The sequence below is a fragment of the Malania oleifera genome, chromosome 10 (assembly GCF_029873635.1).
Source record: "Malania oleifera isolate guangnan ecotype guangnan chromosome 10, ASM2987363v1, whole genome shotgun sequence".
In the NCBI taxonomy this organism is placed as follows: Eukaryota; Viridiplantae; Streptophyta; class Magnoliopsida; order Santalales; family Ximeniaceae; genus Malania; species Malania oleifera.
Window position 1 is genome coordinate 88,895,406 of NC_080426.1, and position 18,925 is coordinate 88,914,330.

General features: G+C 34.5%; 1 protein-coding gene across 1 annotated transcript; it reads left to right on the top strand.

Moving 5' to 3' along the window:
* Window positions 1–4,213: 4,213 nt before the first annotated feature.
* LOC131166770 (DNA repair protein RAD51 homolog) lies at window positions 4,214–17,981 on the top strand. Its single transcript, XM_058125341.1, has 9 exons — window positions 4,214–4,557; window positions 5,560–5,704; window positions 5,822–5,932; window positions 6,092–6,183; window positions 15,864–15,958; window positions 16,093–16,206; window positions 16,809–16,938; window positions 17,373–17,494; window positions 17,612–17,981. Exons 1-9 carry the CDS (start codon window positions 4,468–4,470, stop codon window positions 17,733–17,735), a joined length of 1,023 nt encoding a protein of 340 aa, XP_057981324.1. The 5' UTR covers window positions 4,214–4,467; the 3' UTR covers window positions 17,736–17,981.
* The last annotated feature ends 944 nt before the right edge of the window (window positions 17,982–18,925 follow it).

The window sequence follows — 18,925 nt, forward strand, 5'->3', positions numbered from 1 at the left end:
ATTGGGATGGGTGACCTCCTGAGAAGTTTTCTCAGGAAGTGTGTGAGTGGGGACAAAACACACTGAAAAAGACACGTGTTGATCTGTGGGGCCAGTCATTAATCCAATAAGACCGGCCCCTTGTTATCTGGTCCAGGTGGAGGAAGAGAGACGCAGTGCTCCCTGGCAAACCCAGGTTGGGGCGTTACAAATAGTATCAGAGCCAACACCCAGCCGAAAGTGTGATGAGATTCACATTGCCTGGGTTTGGAAATGTGGGTTCGCAACGAGGACGTTGTGTTCTATAAGTGGGGGAGAATGTAATACCCCATGGATGAATGGCTTAAAAGACTAGATGTTACTACCCATATCAACAAGGTAAACCTTTCTTTTCAGGAGTTTTCCCATAAGAACTTCACATTTAAGGGTGCTTGACTTGGAGCAATATTGGGATGGGTGACCTCCTGAGAAGTTTTATCAGGAAGTGTGTGAGTGGGGACAAAACACTCTAAAAATGACACGTGTTGATCTGTGGGGCCAGTCATTAGTCCAATAAGACCGGCCCCCTGTTATCTGGTCCAGGTGGAGGAGGAGAGACACAGTGCTCCCTGGCAAACCCAGGTTAGGGCGTTACATATATATATACGCAAAATTGGATTTTGGGCAAAAATTCAGCTAATTTTCTCTCTCTCTCTCTCTCCCTAGATTTTGGTTTATCTCACTTCTCTCTAGATTTCCGACCCTATTTCTCCTCGGTTCGACGATTAAAAGCTACCACAATGATCCTAGGGAGATTCTCTATAACTTAGCCAGAGCATAATTTCAATTTGAGAAGTTTGGGAACCATCCCAAAATCAGGGTAAATGGATTATTTAAGGGTTATTTGGTTTGTAGGTTTTTCTGAACCTAGATTTAGTAGTAGATGTTGTCATACTGGTGTTTAGGATGATTTATGTGGGTGTTGTAAATTCAGGGTTTTGAGACTTTTACTACAGGCAGGTTAGGGAACCTAGTGGGTTTTCCTAGGAATCCAGGTAAGATAATGAATAATTTACAATTCAAGAAATATGAGTATGAAAATTTATTCTAGGGAATTCAGTTATTTGATAGGAATATATATATATATATATATATATATATATATATATATATATATATGTATGTATGATATTTTTAAGATTATGGAATTATGAATGTTAGGGGCTTGAGTTAGGATTAGTAGACAAGCCTATTTTGTCAGGTAAGGGAAATATGTTGTACTAGTAAATTCAGGAATTTTATTAGTATATTATAGTATTTGTTTATTAAGATACAAGGTATCAATTATACAGTTTTACAGATTTCAGAACATGAGTTTTATTAATTGTGTGGTCTAAGTAGATATTTTGTTCAGTACTGAGTTTATATAGTTTTTTCAGAATACCATGATTTACAGTATTTTTGGCATAGAAATATGTTTTACCGAATTTTACAGAATTATAAATTACATTGTATATATACAGACAGATATTATATAGACAAATATTTTACAGACCGATATTTTACTGATAGATATTATACAAATAGATATTTTACAGGCATATATTTTACAGTAGTTATAGAATACCATGATTTCTATAATTATAAAACCATAACACTCAAATATTACAGTTTATTCAGTTAGATAATACAGATCAGATATACAGTTATTTTAGTCATATATTACAGTATTTACAGATCAGATTTATAGTATTAAGGTTATTTTGGAATCATGATGAAACAGTAAGATAATTATATATTAGTATTATATAGTATCAAACCTTGATGAAATATTTCAGTCAGATTAATTATTTCAATCAAATTCAGTCAGCAGAGCACAGTACCATAGTTATTTCATATCATAGTGCAATCACATATCTCAGATAGTGTGTGCATTTCTGTCAACCGTGCCTTTGAGGGATTGCAAGCTCCCCAGTATTCTGGGTAGAGGTGGCCGATTTGACGAGGGAGAGCCGATATCGAGCCTTTGGAGGGATTACAGTAAGGCCGTACTGAGGATTGATAAAGTATCAGTTGACTTATCTTAATAGGCCAGCCAGAGTTAAGTCCCGCTTATGGGCCGCACAACCCTGTCATAAGGGATTAAATCATGACATATAGATTTCCAGGGTAGTTATATATATACAGATTTACAGAATAACAACATATATATTATAGTACTAGTAGTATGATTAAATAGAAAATTCAGATATTACAGATGCATTTTAAGCCACATAGGTGTGAGTTACACAGTATTATATTTTACATAGTATTTTAGTTCAGTTATTTATCAGTAAATTATTTATGTAAACTCAGTTGCCACACACTGGTACTAACATATTTCTTCTTACTAAGCGTTGTCTCATCCCCAGTAAATTAACATTTTTTAGATGATCCAGTTAGACGAGTAGATCAGGCTCGCAAGTACAGAGGTCGTCTACACTACCCTACCCTGTCTGTAGGGTAAGTGTTATCAGGGGGTTGTATTTTTTAGTAGCATTCAGGAGTAAGATATTGGGATAATGTGTAATTATGTATGTATATTTTGGAGAGATACTGAATTCTGGTATTGTGTATATGGTTGTACAGTTTTATGTTTTTCGCTACATAGGTGTATTTTAGTAGTCATTACAGGGGTATCAGAGTAAGGTAATTTACAGTCTATATTTAAAAAAGAAAATGGTATGAATTTTTCAGGTCGTTACATGTAACATTAGTTCTCAAATCTGAACAATCGCTTCTAAGTTGTTTGGGGCTATCTCAAAGGCATGTAACATTAGTTCCCAAATATGAGCAGTCATTTTCAAATGATGATGGGTTATCTACCTTAATAGCATGTGGCAAAGTTTCCAAATCCATGGTAATGATCACAAATTAGGACAATTTACACCTTACTCTGTAAGCTTGTTGAATTGACCTAGATTCCATGCACCTTTGTAAATCCAAATTTTATTTTTTATCAAGATTTTTCTATATAATGTCCAATCCAAAACTTATGTCTCCTATATTTATAGATTTGCTACTATAGGAGGCCAAAAGACATGTCTTCTTGTTATTCTAAGTAACAAACTTATAAAGAGTGACAACTATAGACACCCCATTTTATCCAGAGCTTATATAAAATAATTTGGGTTATTATGCATAATTGAGTAAATATCCATTAATATAATAAAATGAGAAAATACAAGGAAAAAAGGAAGAAAAAAATTGAATACATGAAAAAAAATAATAAAAATTGAATACATTAAAAATAAAAATAAAATAGAAAATGAAAAAAAAAAAATAAATGAAGCAAAATCAGGTGGTCCAACATCTTCACCTTTAAACTTGCAAGCACAAAAGAAAATGAAAATTAAACATGCGGAAAATTGCACAGTTAACATGTGAGGGAAATCAAATTTCAATGCAGACGTAAATTATTTAATTCAATTTAAATTTGATTGATTAGTTAAATACTAATTGATCAAATCAGAGCTAATTGAGTTGTTCCCTCAGGCCTATAAATAGTGAACTTCAGAAGGGGTGGAGGCAAAGGAAAATCAGAAAGAGAATTTGGTGAGACAAATTGAGGAGGGAAAAAAGAGAGAGAATTGCTTACAAAGAAGGAGTAAGGAGCAAATTTGAGAGAGAAATATTGGGAGAGGTTGAGGTTTGAAGGAGAGAAGCAAAAGGCTAAAGGGCAGAAGAAGCAGTAAAGGCAATTGGTAGTGGAGATTTAAAACAGCGGGCTTGAAGATTGGAAGAGACAGAAGACAGAGGTTGACTCTTTAAATTTCGTTTAGTTCTGTTTCAATTTATTGGATAATTAAAATTGCAAAATTTTAAGCTCAAAATTGTGTAATTTGAATGTAAGCAGAATTTTAAAACAGAATTCAACTTAATCTAAAAGGAAAAGTCTAATAATTTTTCGTCCAATCCGAATACCCAAAACCCAGGTTAGCTCGACTTAGATCCCAAGTCTACTGCCCTTAGTCCAATCGTCAAGTCCATCACCCGAGGCCCAAGATCAATTTAAAGTCAACCAATCCAATTGGGCTTAACCTAAGCCCAGTGGTTGGCTCATTAGTCTAACCGAGCCCAACAACCCATGAAGCCTAATTGGGCTTGGCTCAAAATAAATTCAATAGGCCAAATTTGAGTTAGCCTTAGGCCACACTTTCCCCAAAGCCCAATTGGGTTTAATCTAAGAACCAGTCCAATTTTACACAGCGAGCCCATTTTGCAGCGGTTCGATTGGGATGGGATCTTATTTATGATATCAAATTCCGTCTGGGCGGGCTACCGCTGAGTTTGGAATTTGGGGGTTTTCTTTATTTCTTTTAATTTTTGTCCCGCCGTATAAACTCTCATCGCAGGCTCCCCCCAACCCTTCGGGTTTTGGCGCCTCTGCGACGCGTTTCAAATTCATCTTCTCAGTTCTCTCTCTCTCTCTCTCTCCAGAGTCCAGACTTTTGGATAGCAGCGGCTGGCATGGAGCAGCAGAGAAACCCTAAGATGGGTCAAGTACATGAAGAACCCGAGGAGGTGCAGCATGGCCCCTTCCCCGTTGACCAACTTCAGGTAATTGCTAATTAGCCCACCAATAGGTGCCCTCCATCGTCTCTCAACTCTGATCTATACTATTGTTGAACGAACAAAGCTCAGATTTTTTTTAATTAGCGGCATGCCCAGATGGGTTAATGGGTTACTGTAAAATCCGACACACAGGATTAAAGTCTTCTTCCCTGATATGGTGTCTTTGCCTAATGTCTGAGAAGGGCTTGATTCATTCAAATTCCTTCTACTCTTCCATATGCTTCGTTCTTTGAAATGGTTCTGCATATTTTTTTACGTAGCTAAACTCTTTCGTTCGGCAATGGGTTCCTTGGGGCTCGGAAGAACGCGTCTCTATATAACACTTTTGTACTCTTCCTTAGAACGCATCTTTAGCCGCATACCCAGACGGTTTAATGATCTATTTCATGGTTTTGCATCTTTTTCCGTTTAAACTCTCGCTTGCTTTTGTTCTGCAATGTGTTCTTTTGTCCCTGGGAGAATGTATCTTTATATGCGATTAATGCGTGTATCTTCGTCTGGGGAACGTACCCGGGTGAGTTCATGGATCATTTCTTGCTGAAGATTCAGTCCTTGAAATGGTTTTGCGTTTTTCCCCCTTTTTCCGGGTTTGAGTCTTGCATACTTTTGTTGAACTATGTTTTCTTTCATCAGAGTATTTAGCAATCGTTTTTGCTTCTCAAACGAAGCTATGCTGGACCCTACAGTCCATCTTTCATGTCATCTTGTGCTCCTAAATTTTTCCTTTAGTTCAAACAAATTTATATTCTTCATGAACTATAGCAGAGAAAAAAAAAGGGTGAGAAACCATAGGGTCCCCTAGATAAGATATCATTAAGGATCAAAGGTATTGCAACAGTGTCAAACAAATTCAGGTGCCGCTTGTGTTATTTTTTCTTGTCAAAGTAAAAATTGGTTCGCTTGATATATGATCTTGATCTTGTTTGGACACTTTCACAATTACGATAGCACATCCTTATGTAAAATCTTCTATCCCCATCTTATCAGGCATCGGGTATTGCTTCCATTGACACAAAGAAGCTTAAAGATGCGGGTCTCTGCACTGTTGAATCTATTGTGTACACTCCAAGAAAAGATATTCTGCAAATAAAGGGAATCAGTGAAGCTAAAGTTGATAAGATCATTGAAGCAGGCATGTCTTTCCCCTCCTATTTTTTGTTTTCTCCCTCTTCATTCTGATCATTCTTTGTACTCACATTGGAGAGGGAAAGACGTCATGATGTTAAGTTTGTCCTATTTTTCTTGACAGCCTCCAAACTAGTTCCTTTGGGATTCACCAGTGCCAGCCAACTACATGCCCAGAGGCTTGAAATCATTCAGATAACATCTGGATCTAGAGAACTTGACAAGATCTTGGAAGGTAAGCTTCAATGGTGATGGTAAAGAATTACATTTTAATTCTAGAATCTACTCAAAAAAAATAACCACTGCCTTAGGCGTATAAAAAAAAGCAATTGCTTTTCCAAATTTCATGTGTATTTCTAGAATTCTTGTGATTTAACATGGGGGCAACTGACAGGAGGCATTGAAACGGGATCTATAACTGAAATATATGGTGAGTTTCGCTCTGGGAAGACTCAGCTGTGTCACACCCTGTGTGTCACTTGCCAAGTAAGAACTACTTCCTCACTACCCACCCTCCGCTGTATTAATTCAATATTTCTGAATGTAGATGTGTAGGACTGCATGTTTTGTATTTGAATAAATACAGCTCTCCTCGATAGACATGTCATTATGATTAACAATAGTTCTACTATTTGGAATGATAAATCATATACCAGTGCAGGCATGCTTTCTGCACTTTTTCTTGATTTTCCAACGTCTCCTGGGGTTAGCTTATTGGCTCAGGACACTTGCATTGTTGGTGAAAACCAAGGTGTAGTACCAAGAGGGGGGGGGGGTTGAATTGGGTTATTAAAATTTCTTTTAAATCTTTTTATTTTATTTTATAAATTCTTAACCTCTTTTAATTCTTTCAATGAATTCTTGACACACAAAAACTTAAGTCTTTTTATTCAATCCACAACCACACAAGTTAAACAAAAACTTCAATCAACTAATCAAACAATCACAATGTGTTCAATCAAGATATACTATATAATTCCTTTGGCAATTCTCAGCTTGGTTGTATGTAGCCCTGTGAAGAATGAATTTGGTCTTTCTATATGATAAACAATATAACATTCACACTCTTTCCAAATTTCAGATTTCAAATAAACTTTCAGTTAATAGGTTTTGGAGTATTGACCAATCAATGTACTCCCTTATGGTTTCCGCAAATTATTGATCAACCAACGTACTCCCTTTCGGTTTCCGTAAGTCCCAAAAAATAAATTAAACTTCAGCCTATTTAAAATCCAAACCACGTAGTTCTTATGATTAGGAAATTTAAATCATCCATGCAGTTAATATATTTGCTAAAATATAAAAGAGAGTAAGGGAAAGAGGAGACCAAGGTTTTTACGAGGTTCGGCTTATCCTCAGCCTACGTCCTCGCCTTAGGCAAACCACCTAAGGATTCCACTATACCCGTTCCTTTTTGGGTGGAACAAACCTTTTACACTTCCCTTTTTTACAGTTAGGGATACCTTTCCAAATGAAACCCTACGCTTGGTAACAACGATCCAACAACCCTGAATCGTCTATAAGACAAGAAACAAGAGAAGAGAAATTATGTACAAGAAACACCCTCAGATAGAGTAGGTTAGTACACTAATTAGCACTATATACTTCAAAGTAATTCAATATAAACTAATTGAAGCTCAATAAAATTTTATCACCGAATTAATCTTCCTTTGATTGAAAGATTTAGACTTTGAAAGCACAATTTCGATGTGAGAATCAGCAAGAACTCAGTAGAATGTGTAGCAAGATGTTGGCAAAAATGCCTTTGAGAGTTGAAAGCATGTGAGAGTCTTAGACTATTGAAGAAGTTTCTAGGTCTATGAAAAGTTCATGTCTTGGGGGCTATTTATAGAGTTTTCCTTGCTCCCCAAGTTGACTTGGAGTGTTTGGTCAACTTTGCAAAAGATTTGAAGCCCTAAAATCAAATTTAAAAATCTTCCTATTGGTAATTAAAAAAAATTCTTCGATTGGCAATCGCCTAGCACGACATTGTAGGTGCTTGTCTCAGTTCAAAGTTAAAAGTCAAAACACTGGCAGTCGCTTGTCAAAACACAGGCAAGCGCCTGGGAAGACCAGGCAGGCGTCTGTCAGGCACCCTGCCAGTTCTAAAAGAAACAAATTGGGCAGTTGCCTGGGAGGTTTGGGTAGGCGCTTGGCATTCAAAAATTTGGTTTTTTAAAGATTTTGACTTTGAAAATTTTTTCCATTTGAGACCTTTATAATTTATTACTTCAGAAAACATATTTCAAGGCCTTTAAGAAATGGTTTCTTAGATTTTGATTTGTCCTAAAGAGCTTCAACCATTTTATATCGAGTCTTACTTGAAGTACTTACATCAAGACTCTCGTAATGACTCTAAATCTTTTAGCTCTTGAAGTCTTTACACTTTTGCTTTGAGTCCTTTCTTTGAGCTTTAAACAAACTTTGAGCTTCAATCCTTCAAGCATTCATAAAATATGTCAATCTTGAGCTTTAACATCCATTTAGCTTGAGCCACTTGTTTGCATATTTCCATTGAGCTATCTAAGTTTTGATTCTTGAAACATATTAGCTTGAAAGCATATCAAATTACCTTGATTTGTTATCATCAAAATAAGAGTCGTAGGCCTTGTTAGGCCAACAATCTCCCTTTTTTTGATGATGACAAATTCGGAGCAAAAAGAGAGGATACTTTAAAAAGGCTCCCCCTTACAATAAGCACATATGTAATAAAGTTTCAGTATTCAAACATAGATTTGCTAGTTCATTCAAATTGTCAAACAAGGTAGTCTAATCAAACCATCAATAATATTCATATTAACAATTTATTTACTTTTTATTTGTGGCTTTATATCTCATAATCGTATATCTCTTTTGCTTTCTTAGCATTATATCTCTTTTTCTAGTTCATTCAAATTGTCAAACAAGGTAGTCTAATCAAACTATCAATAATATTCATGTTAACAATTTATTTACTTTTTATTTGTGGCCTTATATCTTATAACCGTACATCTCTTTTGCTTTCGTAGCATTATATCTCTTTTGCTCTCACGACCATTCTCCCCCTTTTGACATCAATCAAAAATAAAAAAATGAACAATTATAGTCAATAATAGAGAATGTAATATAAAGTAGTATAGCCATCCAGAGCATGACATGCATAATTGAAATGCTGGAGATACACTCCAAGAAGAAAAAGTACCAATTAGCAGTACAAAAAAAACAAACATAGGACCAGTGTTTAATACATCCAAAAACTAAGATAAGAACATCTTAGAACAACAACAGATCAAAAGATCAATCATCATTTTTATTTGTAGCATCATCAGCAGTGTGTTCAGATTCTTCTTTAGATGCTTCTTTGTCATCAACCTGTTCCTCAGAATCTTCTTCAGGTGCAGCATCATTGGAAGGAGCGGAGTTGATATCCATAGGTGCTGCACCTTTTGAGGAGCTGGCCAAGTTCTTCTCAATTGTGCCCAAACGCTGAGTAATGGAAGAACATTGGGATTCCACAGTGTTGACCTTCCCTTGAAGAGCATCCAGCCTGGTTTGCATTCTTTCACTAAAATTGAGATAATGAGTATAGAACGACAGGAACCAAGGAGTATTGGCATCCTGTGGGTGAATTGGGTTATTAAAATTTCTTTTAAATTTTTTTATTTTTTATTTTTTTAATAAATTCTTAACCTCTTTTAATTCTTTCAATGAATTCTTGACACATAAAAACTTAAGTCTTTTTTATTCAATCTGCAACCACACAAGTTAAACAAAAATTTCAATCAACTAATCAAACAACCACAATGTGTTCAATCAAGATATACTATATAATTCCTTTGGCAATTCTCAGCTTGATTGTATGTAGCCCTGTGAAGAATGAATTTGGTCTTTCTATATGATAAATAATATAACATTCACACTCTTTCCAAATTTTAGATTTCAAATAAACCTTCAGTTAATAGATTTTGGGGTGTTGACCAATCAATGTACTCCCTTATGGTTTTCACAAATTATTGATCAACCAACGTACTCCCTTTCGGTTTCCGCAAGTTCCAAAAAACAAATTAAACTTCAGCTTATTTAAAATTCAAACCACATAGTTCTTATGATTAGGAAATTTAAATCATCAACGCTGTTAATATATTTGTTGAAATATAAAAGAGAGTAAGGGAAAGAGAAAAAGACCAAGGTTTTTACGAGGTTCGGCTTATCCCTAGCCTACGTTCTCGCCTTAGGCAAACTACCTAAGGATTCTACTATACCTGTTCCTTTCTGGGTGGAACAAACCTTACACAATTCCCTCTTTTACAGGCAAATATACCTCTCCAAACGAAACCCTATGCTTGGTAACAACAATCCAACAGCTCTGAATCGTCCACAAGACCAGAAACAAGAAAAGAGAACTTGTGTACAAGAAACACGTTCAGATAGAGTAGGTTAGTACACCAATCAGCACTATATACTTCAAAGTAATTCAATATAAATTAATTAAAGCTCAATAAAATTTTATCACCGAATTAATCTTCCTTTGATTGAAAGGTTCAAACTTTGAAGGCACAATTTCAGTGTGAGGATCAACAAGAACTCAGTTGAATATGTAGCAAGATGTTAGCAAGAATGCCTTTGAGAGTTGAAAGCACGTGAGAGTTTTAGATTGCTGAATATATTTCTAGGTCTATGAAAAGTTCATGTCTTGGGGGCTATTTATAGAGTTTTCCTTGCTCCCCAAGTTGACTTGGGAGTGTTTGGTAAACTTTGCAAAAGATTTGGAGTCCTAGAATCAAATTTAAAAATCTTCCTGTTGGTAATTAAAAAGAAAATTCTTTGAGTGACAGTCACCTAGCACGACATGGTAAGCGCCTATCTCAGTTCATAATTAAAAGTCAGAACATTGGCAGTCGCCTGTCAAAACACAGGCAAACGCCTGTCAGGCACCTAGCAGGCGCCTGACACCTTTCTGTCTGTCAGTTCTTAAAAAAACAAATTGGGCAGTCGCTTGGGAGGTTTGGGCAGGTGCTTGACATTCAAAAACTTGTTTTTTTTAAGATTTTGACTTTTGAAAACTTTTTCCATTTGAGACCTTTATAATATAACTTTAGAAAACATATTTCAAAGTCTTTAAGAAATGGTTTCTTAGATTTTGATATGTCTTAAAGAGCTTCAACCATTTTATATCGAGTCTTACTTGAAGTACTTACATCAAAACTCTCTTAATGACTCTAAATCTTTCAGCTCTTGGAGTCTTCATTCTTTTCTTTTGCTTTGAGTCCTTTCTTTGAGCTTTAAACAAACTTTGAGCTTCAATCGTTCAAGCTTTCATAAAATATGTCAATCTTTGAGCTTTAACATCAATTTGGCTTGAGCCACTTGTTTTCATATTTTCATTGAGCTATCTAAGTTTAGATTCCTGAAACATATCAACTTGAAAGCATATCAAATTACCTTGATTTGTTATCATCAAAATAAGAGTCGTAAGCCTTGTTAGACCAACAATTTCCCCCTTTTTGATAATGACAAATTCGGAGCAAAAAGAGAGGATATCTTAAAAGGCTTCCCTTTACAATAAACACATATGTAATAAAGTTTCAGCATTCAAATATAGATTTGCCAATTCATTCAAATTGTTAAACAAGGTAGTCTAATCATACCATCAATAATATTCATGTTAACAATTTATTTACTTTTTATTTTTAGCCTTATATTTCATAACCGTATATCTTTTTTGCTTTCTTAGCATTATATCTTTTTTGCTCTCACAACCGTTCTCCCCATTTTGACATCAATCAAAAAGAAACTGAACAAGTATAGTCAATATGAGAGAATGTAATATAAAATATTATAGCCATCCAAAGCATTATCTTAACAAACTTAACAATATTAAGATCAATTTCAAAAACTCTTTTACTATCACGCTCATCACATCATTCAAGTACAAGATCAAATACTCTCATATTCAATATCATGCTCATGCTCAATTTTTGCCCAAAACTTCTCTCCCTTTTGACATCAATCAAAAAGAGTAAGATATCAATAAAAACGTATAAATAATAAGGCTATGAGCAGCCATAAGCAAAAGTATAGATCTTAGTGAAGGTTCATATTAGCTCAAAATTTATCATGCATATTAATTTATCGCTTGCAACAATCTCTCCTTTGACATTAATTCATGATACCAATTGTTTATTTCATGATACCGATTGAACATTAAAAAAACATAATACAAGCAATAAGTCATAACACTCCCCTTGAATTTAATACATTCAGATTTTCATTCGTGAAATGAACTATGTATTCATGTAAATACCAAGTGTGCTTTTTAAATTTATCATCCCATGCTTCAAATATTGATTTATATCATGTATGTGCGCATGGATAATAATATCAAGAATAATACCAATATCATGTCATATCATTAATATCATGTCATAACATACTCATAGATATAATTATGCTGTCATGCTCAAATACCAATTGATATATTCATGGATATCAATATAGATATCAATGCTAATGTCACATCATGCATTGCTCATGGATACCAAATTATTTAGATGCCAATTTTTCAATTCAACTTTCTCTCCTTTTTGATATTAGTAACATAGAGAAGATTATCAATAAGCATATGTAGTCTAGTATAAGGAGCAGCGCAAGATAAATAAATTTATCCACGTGATCCATCATTAGCATGCATGGTCAAGAATTAATTTCATATTCATATATCAATATCATATCAAAATTCATACTTCAAAATTATGCTCAATAACTTCATGCTCAATTTTTCAATGTATAGTGAGTCATAAATCATTAATATAAGTCAAATCATTTACATGTCTTTGGTACTATCAAGATATCAACATGTAGCATATCAGCATAACATATAAGCATGTAAGTATAACAACATATCATATAAGCATGGAGCATATTATTGCATTGTGCTATAATTTTGCTCAAATTGTTCTCATATTTCTTAAGTGTTTCTCATTCAGCTTAACTACTTCTCATTTTGCTAAAATATTTTTCATATTGCTTCAGATTTTCTTCTTTTGATTTCATATGAACTCCAAAATTTGCTTTTCAAATCTTAACATTTTCTAACTTAAGCCTTGTACGATACATTCATTGATTGAGGCCAACAATTTTTATTAGTTTTAATATGATAAGCATCAGTAAGCTTCTTAAAACTCATCTTTTCATTTCAACCAGTTCAATATCCTTGTAGAAGATGTGATTAAGTTTTTTTCATAATTTCTAAAAGGAATACCTAACATCTATGGAGTCCTTGATTTATGAACCAGACTTTAATCTTGGTATCCATATTTTCTTGAGTCTGGATGATTTAACAAGAGAAGTTTTTTTTACTTTCCAAACTTGTTTAACTTACACATCTTTCCTTTTTAATGGACATTCAAACTTTATATGTCCCTTCGTCTTACATAGGTAGCATATAGTGTGAGTATAGGCATTAGGGAAGGTGCTAGCATAGTTTTTGGATGCTTTAGTTTTTCCACTCCTTTCATTTATGGCCATCTCATAGGTGAGAAGGGATCCTATGAGTTTATCTAAGGATGTGTTTTTGAGATTTCTTCCTTCTGTAATTGCTGTAACTTTAGGTTCCTATATTGGAGGAAGTCCTCTAAGTATTTTTCGGATCATCTCATAGGTTGGATATGTTTTTACTAAAGCATTGAGAGAGTTTATAATATGTGTGAACCTTGTATACGTATTTGTTATAGTTTCATCCAGGTTCATCTTGAAAGCTTCATACTCACTTGTGAGCATGTCTATTCTACTATCTCTAACATCTATGGTTCCTTCGTAGGTTACTTCTAATTTATCTCAAATTTCCTTTGTTGTTTTACATGCTATAATTCTATTGAATTCATTAATGTCAAGTGCACAATATAGGGCGTTTATTGCACTAGAGTTAACTTGTAGCATTTTGTGATCTATTTCGGTCATCTCTTTTTCTTCCTTAGGAATTTCTTTGCAATCTACTAATTTGGTAGGGATTAAGTCACCATCTGTGACAACCTTCCAAGCCTTCCAATCCATTGTTTGAATATAAATTCTCATCGTTTGTTTCCAAAATATGTAATTTAAACCACAAAAGATGGGTGGTCTAGTAGAGGTTTGACCTTTTCCAAAGGGAGCTACTCTTAGGTGTGCCATTTAGATCTTTATATAACTACTTGTTAGGATTTGTTATAACCCCTCTCTAATACCAATTGAAAACTAATGTGTAGTCCCAAGAAGGGGGGTGAATTGAGTTATTAAAATTTCTTTTAAATCCTTTTTTTTTTATAAATAAATTCTTAACCTCTTTTAATTCTTTCAATGAATTCTTGACACACAAAAGCTTAAGTCTTTTTATTCAATCCGCAACCCCACAAGTTAAACAAAAACTTCAATCAACTAATCAAACAACCATAATGTGTTCAATCAAGATATACTATATAATTCCTCTGGGAATTCTCAGCTTGGTTGTATGTAGCCTTGTGAAGAATGAATTTGGCCTTTCTATATGATAAACAATATAACATTCACACTCTTTTTAAATTTCAGATTTTAAATAAACTTTCAGTTAATAGGTTTTGGGGTGTTGACCAATCAACGTACTCCCTTATGATTTCTGCAAATTATTGATCAATTAACTTACTCCCTTTCAGTTTTCGCAAGTCTCAAAAAATAAATTAAACTTCAGCTTATTTAAAATCCAAACCAGGTAGTTCTTATGATTAGGAAATTTAAATCATCTATGCAGTTAATATATTTGTTGAAATATAAAAGAGAGTAAGGGAAAGAGAAAGACACCAAGGTTTTTACGAGGTTCGGCTTATCCCCAGCCTACGTCCTCGCCTTGGGCAAATCACCTAAGGATTCTACTGTACCTATTCTTTTCCGGGCGGAACAAACCTTATACAATTTCCTCTTTTACAGGTAGATATACCTCTCCAAACGAAACCCTACGCTTGGTAACAACGATCCAACAACCCTAAATCTTCTACAAGACAAGAAACAAGAAAAGAGAACTTGTGTATAAGAAACACTTTCAGATAGAGTAGGTTCGTATACCAATCAACATTATATAGTTCAAAGTAACTCAATATAAATTAATTGAAGCTCAATAAAATTTTATCATCGAATTAATCTTCCTTTGATTGAAAGGTTCAGACTTTGAAGACACAATTTTGGTGTGAGCATTAGCAAGAACTCAGTTGAATGTGTAGTAAGATGTTAGCAAGAATGCCTTTGAGAGTTGAAAGCACATGAGAGTTTTAGACTGCTGAATATATTTCTAGGTCTATGAAAAGTTCATATCTTGGGGGCTATTTATAGAGTTTTCCTTGCTCCCCAAGTTGACTTGGAGTGTTTGGTCAACTTTGCAAAAGATTTGGAGCCCTAGAATCAAATTTAAAAATCTTCCCGTTGGTAATTAAAAAAAAATTCTTTGAGTGGTAGTCGCCTGGCATGACATGGCGGGCGCCTGTCTCAGTTCAAAATTAAAAGCCAGAACACTGGCAGTCGCCTGTCAGGTACCTAGCAGGCGCCTGACACCTTTCTGTCTGCCAATTCTTAAAAAAACAAATTGGGCAATCACTTGGGAGGTTTAGGCAGGCGCTTGACATTCAAAATCTTGGGTTTTTTAAGATTTTGACTTTGAAAATTTTTTCCATTTGAGACCTTTATAATTTGTAACTTTAAAAAACATATTTCAAGGTCTTTAAGAAATGGTTTCTTAGATTTTGATTTGTCCTAAAGAGCTTCAACCATTTTATATCGAGTCTTACATGAAGTACTTACATCATGACTCTCTTAATGACTCTAAATCTTTCAGCTCTTAGAGTCTTCATACTTTTCTTTTGCTTTGAGTCATTTCTTTGAGCTTTAAACAAACTTTGAGCTTCAATCCTTCAAGCTTTCATTAAATATGTCAATCTTTGAGCTTTAACAACCATTTAGCTTGAGCCACTTGTTTGCATATTTTCATTGAACTATCTAAGTTTTGATTCCTGAAACATATCAACTTGAAAGCATATCAAATTACCTTTATTTGTTATTATCAAAAGAAGAGTTGTAAGCCTTGTTAGGCCAACAGTTGGCCTAATTGCAAACACTGATCCATAATTCATTACCACTGCATGTCAAATTAATTTGAAAGCAAACTCCTAATGTACTCCAAATTTTAGCTTCCACTAGATCAAGGGGGCGGTGAAGGAAAAGCAATGTACATTGATGCCGAGGGCACATTCAGGCCACAGAGACTTCTACAGATTGCCGACAGGTGTTGTACAACTACCTAATTACGTTACTCATGATGCAGTGTTTACCATGAAATTTTATTGTTCAATGGTCATTGAGGACCTATTTTTTATCATGTCAATGATCTCACTGAAAGCAAACTCCTGAATGCTGCAGGTTTGGACTGAATGGAGCTGATGTTTTGGACAATGTGGCCTATGCTAGAGCTTATAACACTGATCACCAATCAAGACTTTTGCTTGAAGCTGCTTCAATGATGGTTGAAACCAGGTGTTGTTTCTCTTCACTGCCTTTGGTGTGTGTTATACTAAGAAGTATAAAAAGGAAACATTAGTTTTTCTCAATTTTTTTCCTGCATTTTCTCAGTTATGCTTAACATATACCTTTAGTAGTTAGCTGAAAGACTTGCAGACAGAATTTATCTTGAACTAGCAATGTTCAATAGGGTTGGAGACCATTTACTTCAGATAAGTGTGCCCGTAGTTTCAAACAAGTGAAAATTCACTGCATCAATGATGTCATGTTTACGCAAATTGAGTTTGAGAGAAAATGACTTAGTAGTTCTCTTATGATACTTAATCAAAATTCAACCAAGCTCTGGCTTTCTTCTCCCTTTTCGTGCAAACTAAGTTTTTGAATAATACCATATAAACAGTATCTAAGCAATATGTTGTATTACAGAGGATTCGAACCCACGATTAACATGAAACTTATTACAAGCTTTAAATTGCACATTTTTAGAGTTCTTAAATTTTTTGGTTTTCACCATACCCTGATGAATAAAGAATTAGTTGACATGCATTTTCTTGAAGTTGCTTGGCTTGATAAATTGCAGGCTTGAACTGATTGTTAAATGGAGTTTGTATTTGTAGGTTTGCTCTTGTGATAGTGGACAGTGCTACTGCACTCTATAGAACAGATTTCTCTGGAAGGGGGGAACTTTCAGCCAGGCAAATGCATCTTGGAAAGTTCCTAAGGAGTCTTCAAAAATTGGCAGACGAGGTGAACTCTTGCATCTTCATTCCTAATGTGTAGAGATGTGGTTATTGTCTAATTAAAAGACTTGAGTTTTTGAATGGTCAGTAGACCGAATCATGAGTTTTTAAAATGTGCTTCCCATTTTACAGATTTTTGCGTGTGTTTCTGAGTTGAAAGTTAATTTTGGGAAGGGTAGGATAGCTGGTTTTTATTTAGGGGTGGATAGATCTTCCTGTTGGTTGGCAACCCAAATCTGCAAGCTAAAAACAACAAATAAGTAATAATTATTTCTCTCTTGGAGAGGGGAAAATGGAGTCAACTTTGATGCTACTAAAATGTTATGCATATAAGATCCACCATTTTCATATTCTTCCAATGCCATACGAACTCATGCTTTGTGCTATTTACTGATCTTCAATCCAGCAGTTTTAGTCAAGAACTATATTCTTTGATTTCAGTTTGGCGTAGCTGTTGTTATTACAAACCAAGTGGTTGCCCAAGTGGATGGTTCTGCCATTTTTGCTGGGCCCCAAATCAAGCCTATCGGTGGTAATATTATGGCTCATGCTACCACAACAAGGTCTGTTTGTGCTACAATATCCTCTTTTCCCTATTAATATTTTCTAGGGTCCAACTCTTCAGTAAAAAGGAAAAAATATCATTGTTTAAGACTTATATTTACCCATTCTTATGACAGGCTTGCTCTGCGGAAAGGAAGGGGGGAGGAACGCATTTGTAAAGTAATAAGTTCTCCTTGTTTAGCTGAGGCTGAAACAAGGTTCCAAATATCTGCCGAAGGAGTGGTTGATATCAAGGACTGATCCATTTAAACCTTTGTAATTTGTAGAACTTTATCTAAGGCCTGTTTGTTCATCACAGCTTGTTACCGTACCCATGAATTGGGGGTCTAAGTTTTTGGTTTACGATTGAAGAGGTATGTCCAAAAATTTCAAGGGCAAGTCTATGGTGGGTTTTTCTTGACTGCTGGTAGGTTTGGCTGTCTGGTTTGTAATGTTTTAACAGAAACTGTCAGTCAATTACATGAATATCAGAAGTTTGAGAAGGTATAATGTCAGTCCCCCCATGCCACATGCATTTGCCTATTCAATCATAGCTCAAGTACTACATTGTTCTAACATGTCTGACATGTTTAGTAGTAGCATAAGTTCTGGAAATCCCAATTAGGCTATTTTTGTGAAATATCTAGGGCTGTAACAAGGCAATCAAAACCAATGAAGAAATCGATGGAACCACATCGAATGAAATTGAAATTGGTCTTTTTTTTTTTTTAATATAAATTGGTTTGATTTAGTTTAGGAAATTAATAAATCGAATGTCTAGAATTGGTTTTGTAAACTTATTTTGGCTGGATGTTGGTGTTGTTATTTGGGAGATTTTTAAAGATTTGTCTTTTGTCCCTCTCTTTAAATATCTTGTAATCACGTTATTTCTCTGTCAAAAATGAGAGTTTATTAATAAATAAATGGAGGTCCCGCTTTTTTAAAAAAATTAAAAAAAAAAAAAAAAAAAAGAATGTCTAGGTTTGGTTTAGGTTGTGTTTTATGAAATCAAAAAAGCCAAATAGAATTGAGAAGGCATATCCAATTTACCAATTTCGAAATTTGTAAAGAATATAATTGATAGAAATTTTCATTTTTATGAGCATCTCCCTAAAAAATCAATTCAATGATTCATTTTCTAGAATGCATATCCAATTTTATTTCCAATAAGAGTCATATTGGGCAAGTTTTCTAATTCAATTGGTATAATTTAACAAGGTCCACTTTAGTTTTTAGTCGGCATAATCAAAACCCAATACATGGTTAAGCTAACTAGTATAAATTGAATAAGTCATAAGTATTATGAATCAAATAATTTGGTTTGGGTGTGAAATTTTACAAAAAAAATCAACTGTGCCGAACCAATTTTACCCCTAAAAATATCACTAAGCATGAAAACATTTGGTAACAACCATGGTATTTTGAAGCTCATTTGAAGATTGTAGGTATGC

Coding starts and splice junctions, on each gene's coding strand:
- LOC131166770 (XM_058125341.1), top strand. CDS start 4,468: ATGGAGCAGCAGAGAAACCCTAAGATGGGTCAAGTACATGAAGAACCC. Junction 5,933..6,091: donor ACTTGACAAGATCTTGGAAG/GTAAGCTTCAAT, acceptor GGCAACTGACAG/GAGGCATTGAAACGGGATCT. Junction 15,959..16,092: donor CTTCTACAGATTGCCGACAG/GTGTTGTACAAC, acceptor TGAATGCTGCAG/GTTTGGACTGAATGGAGCTG.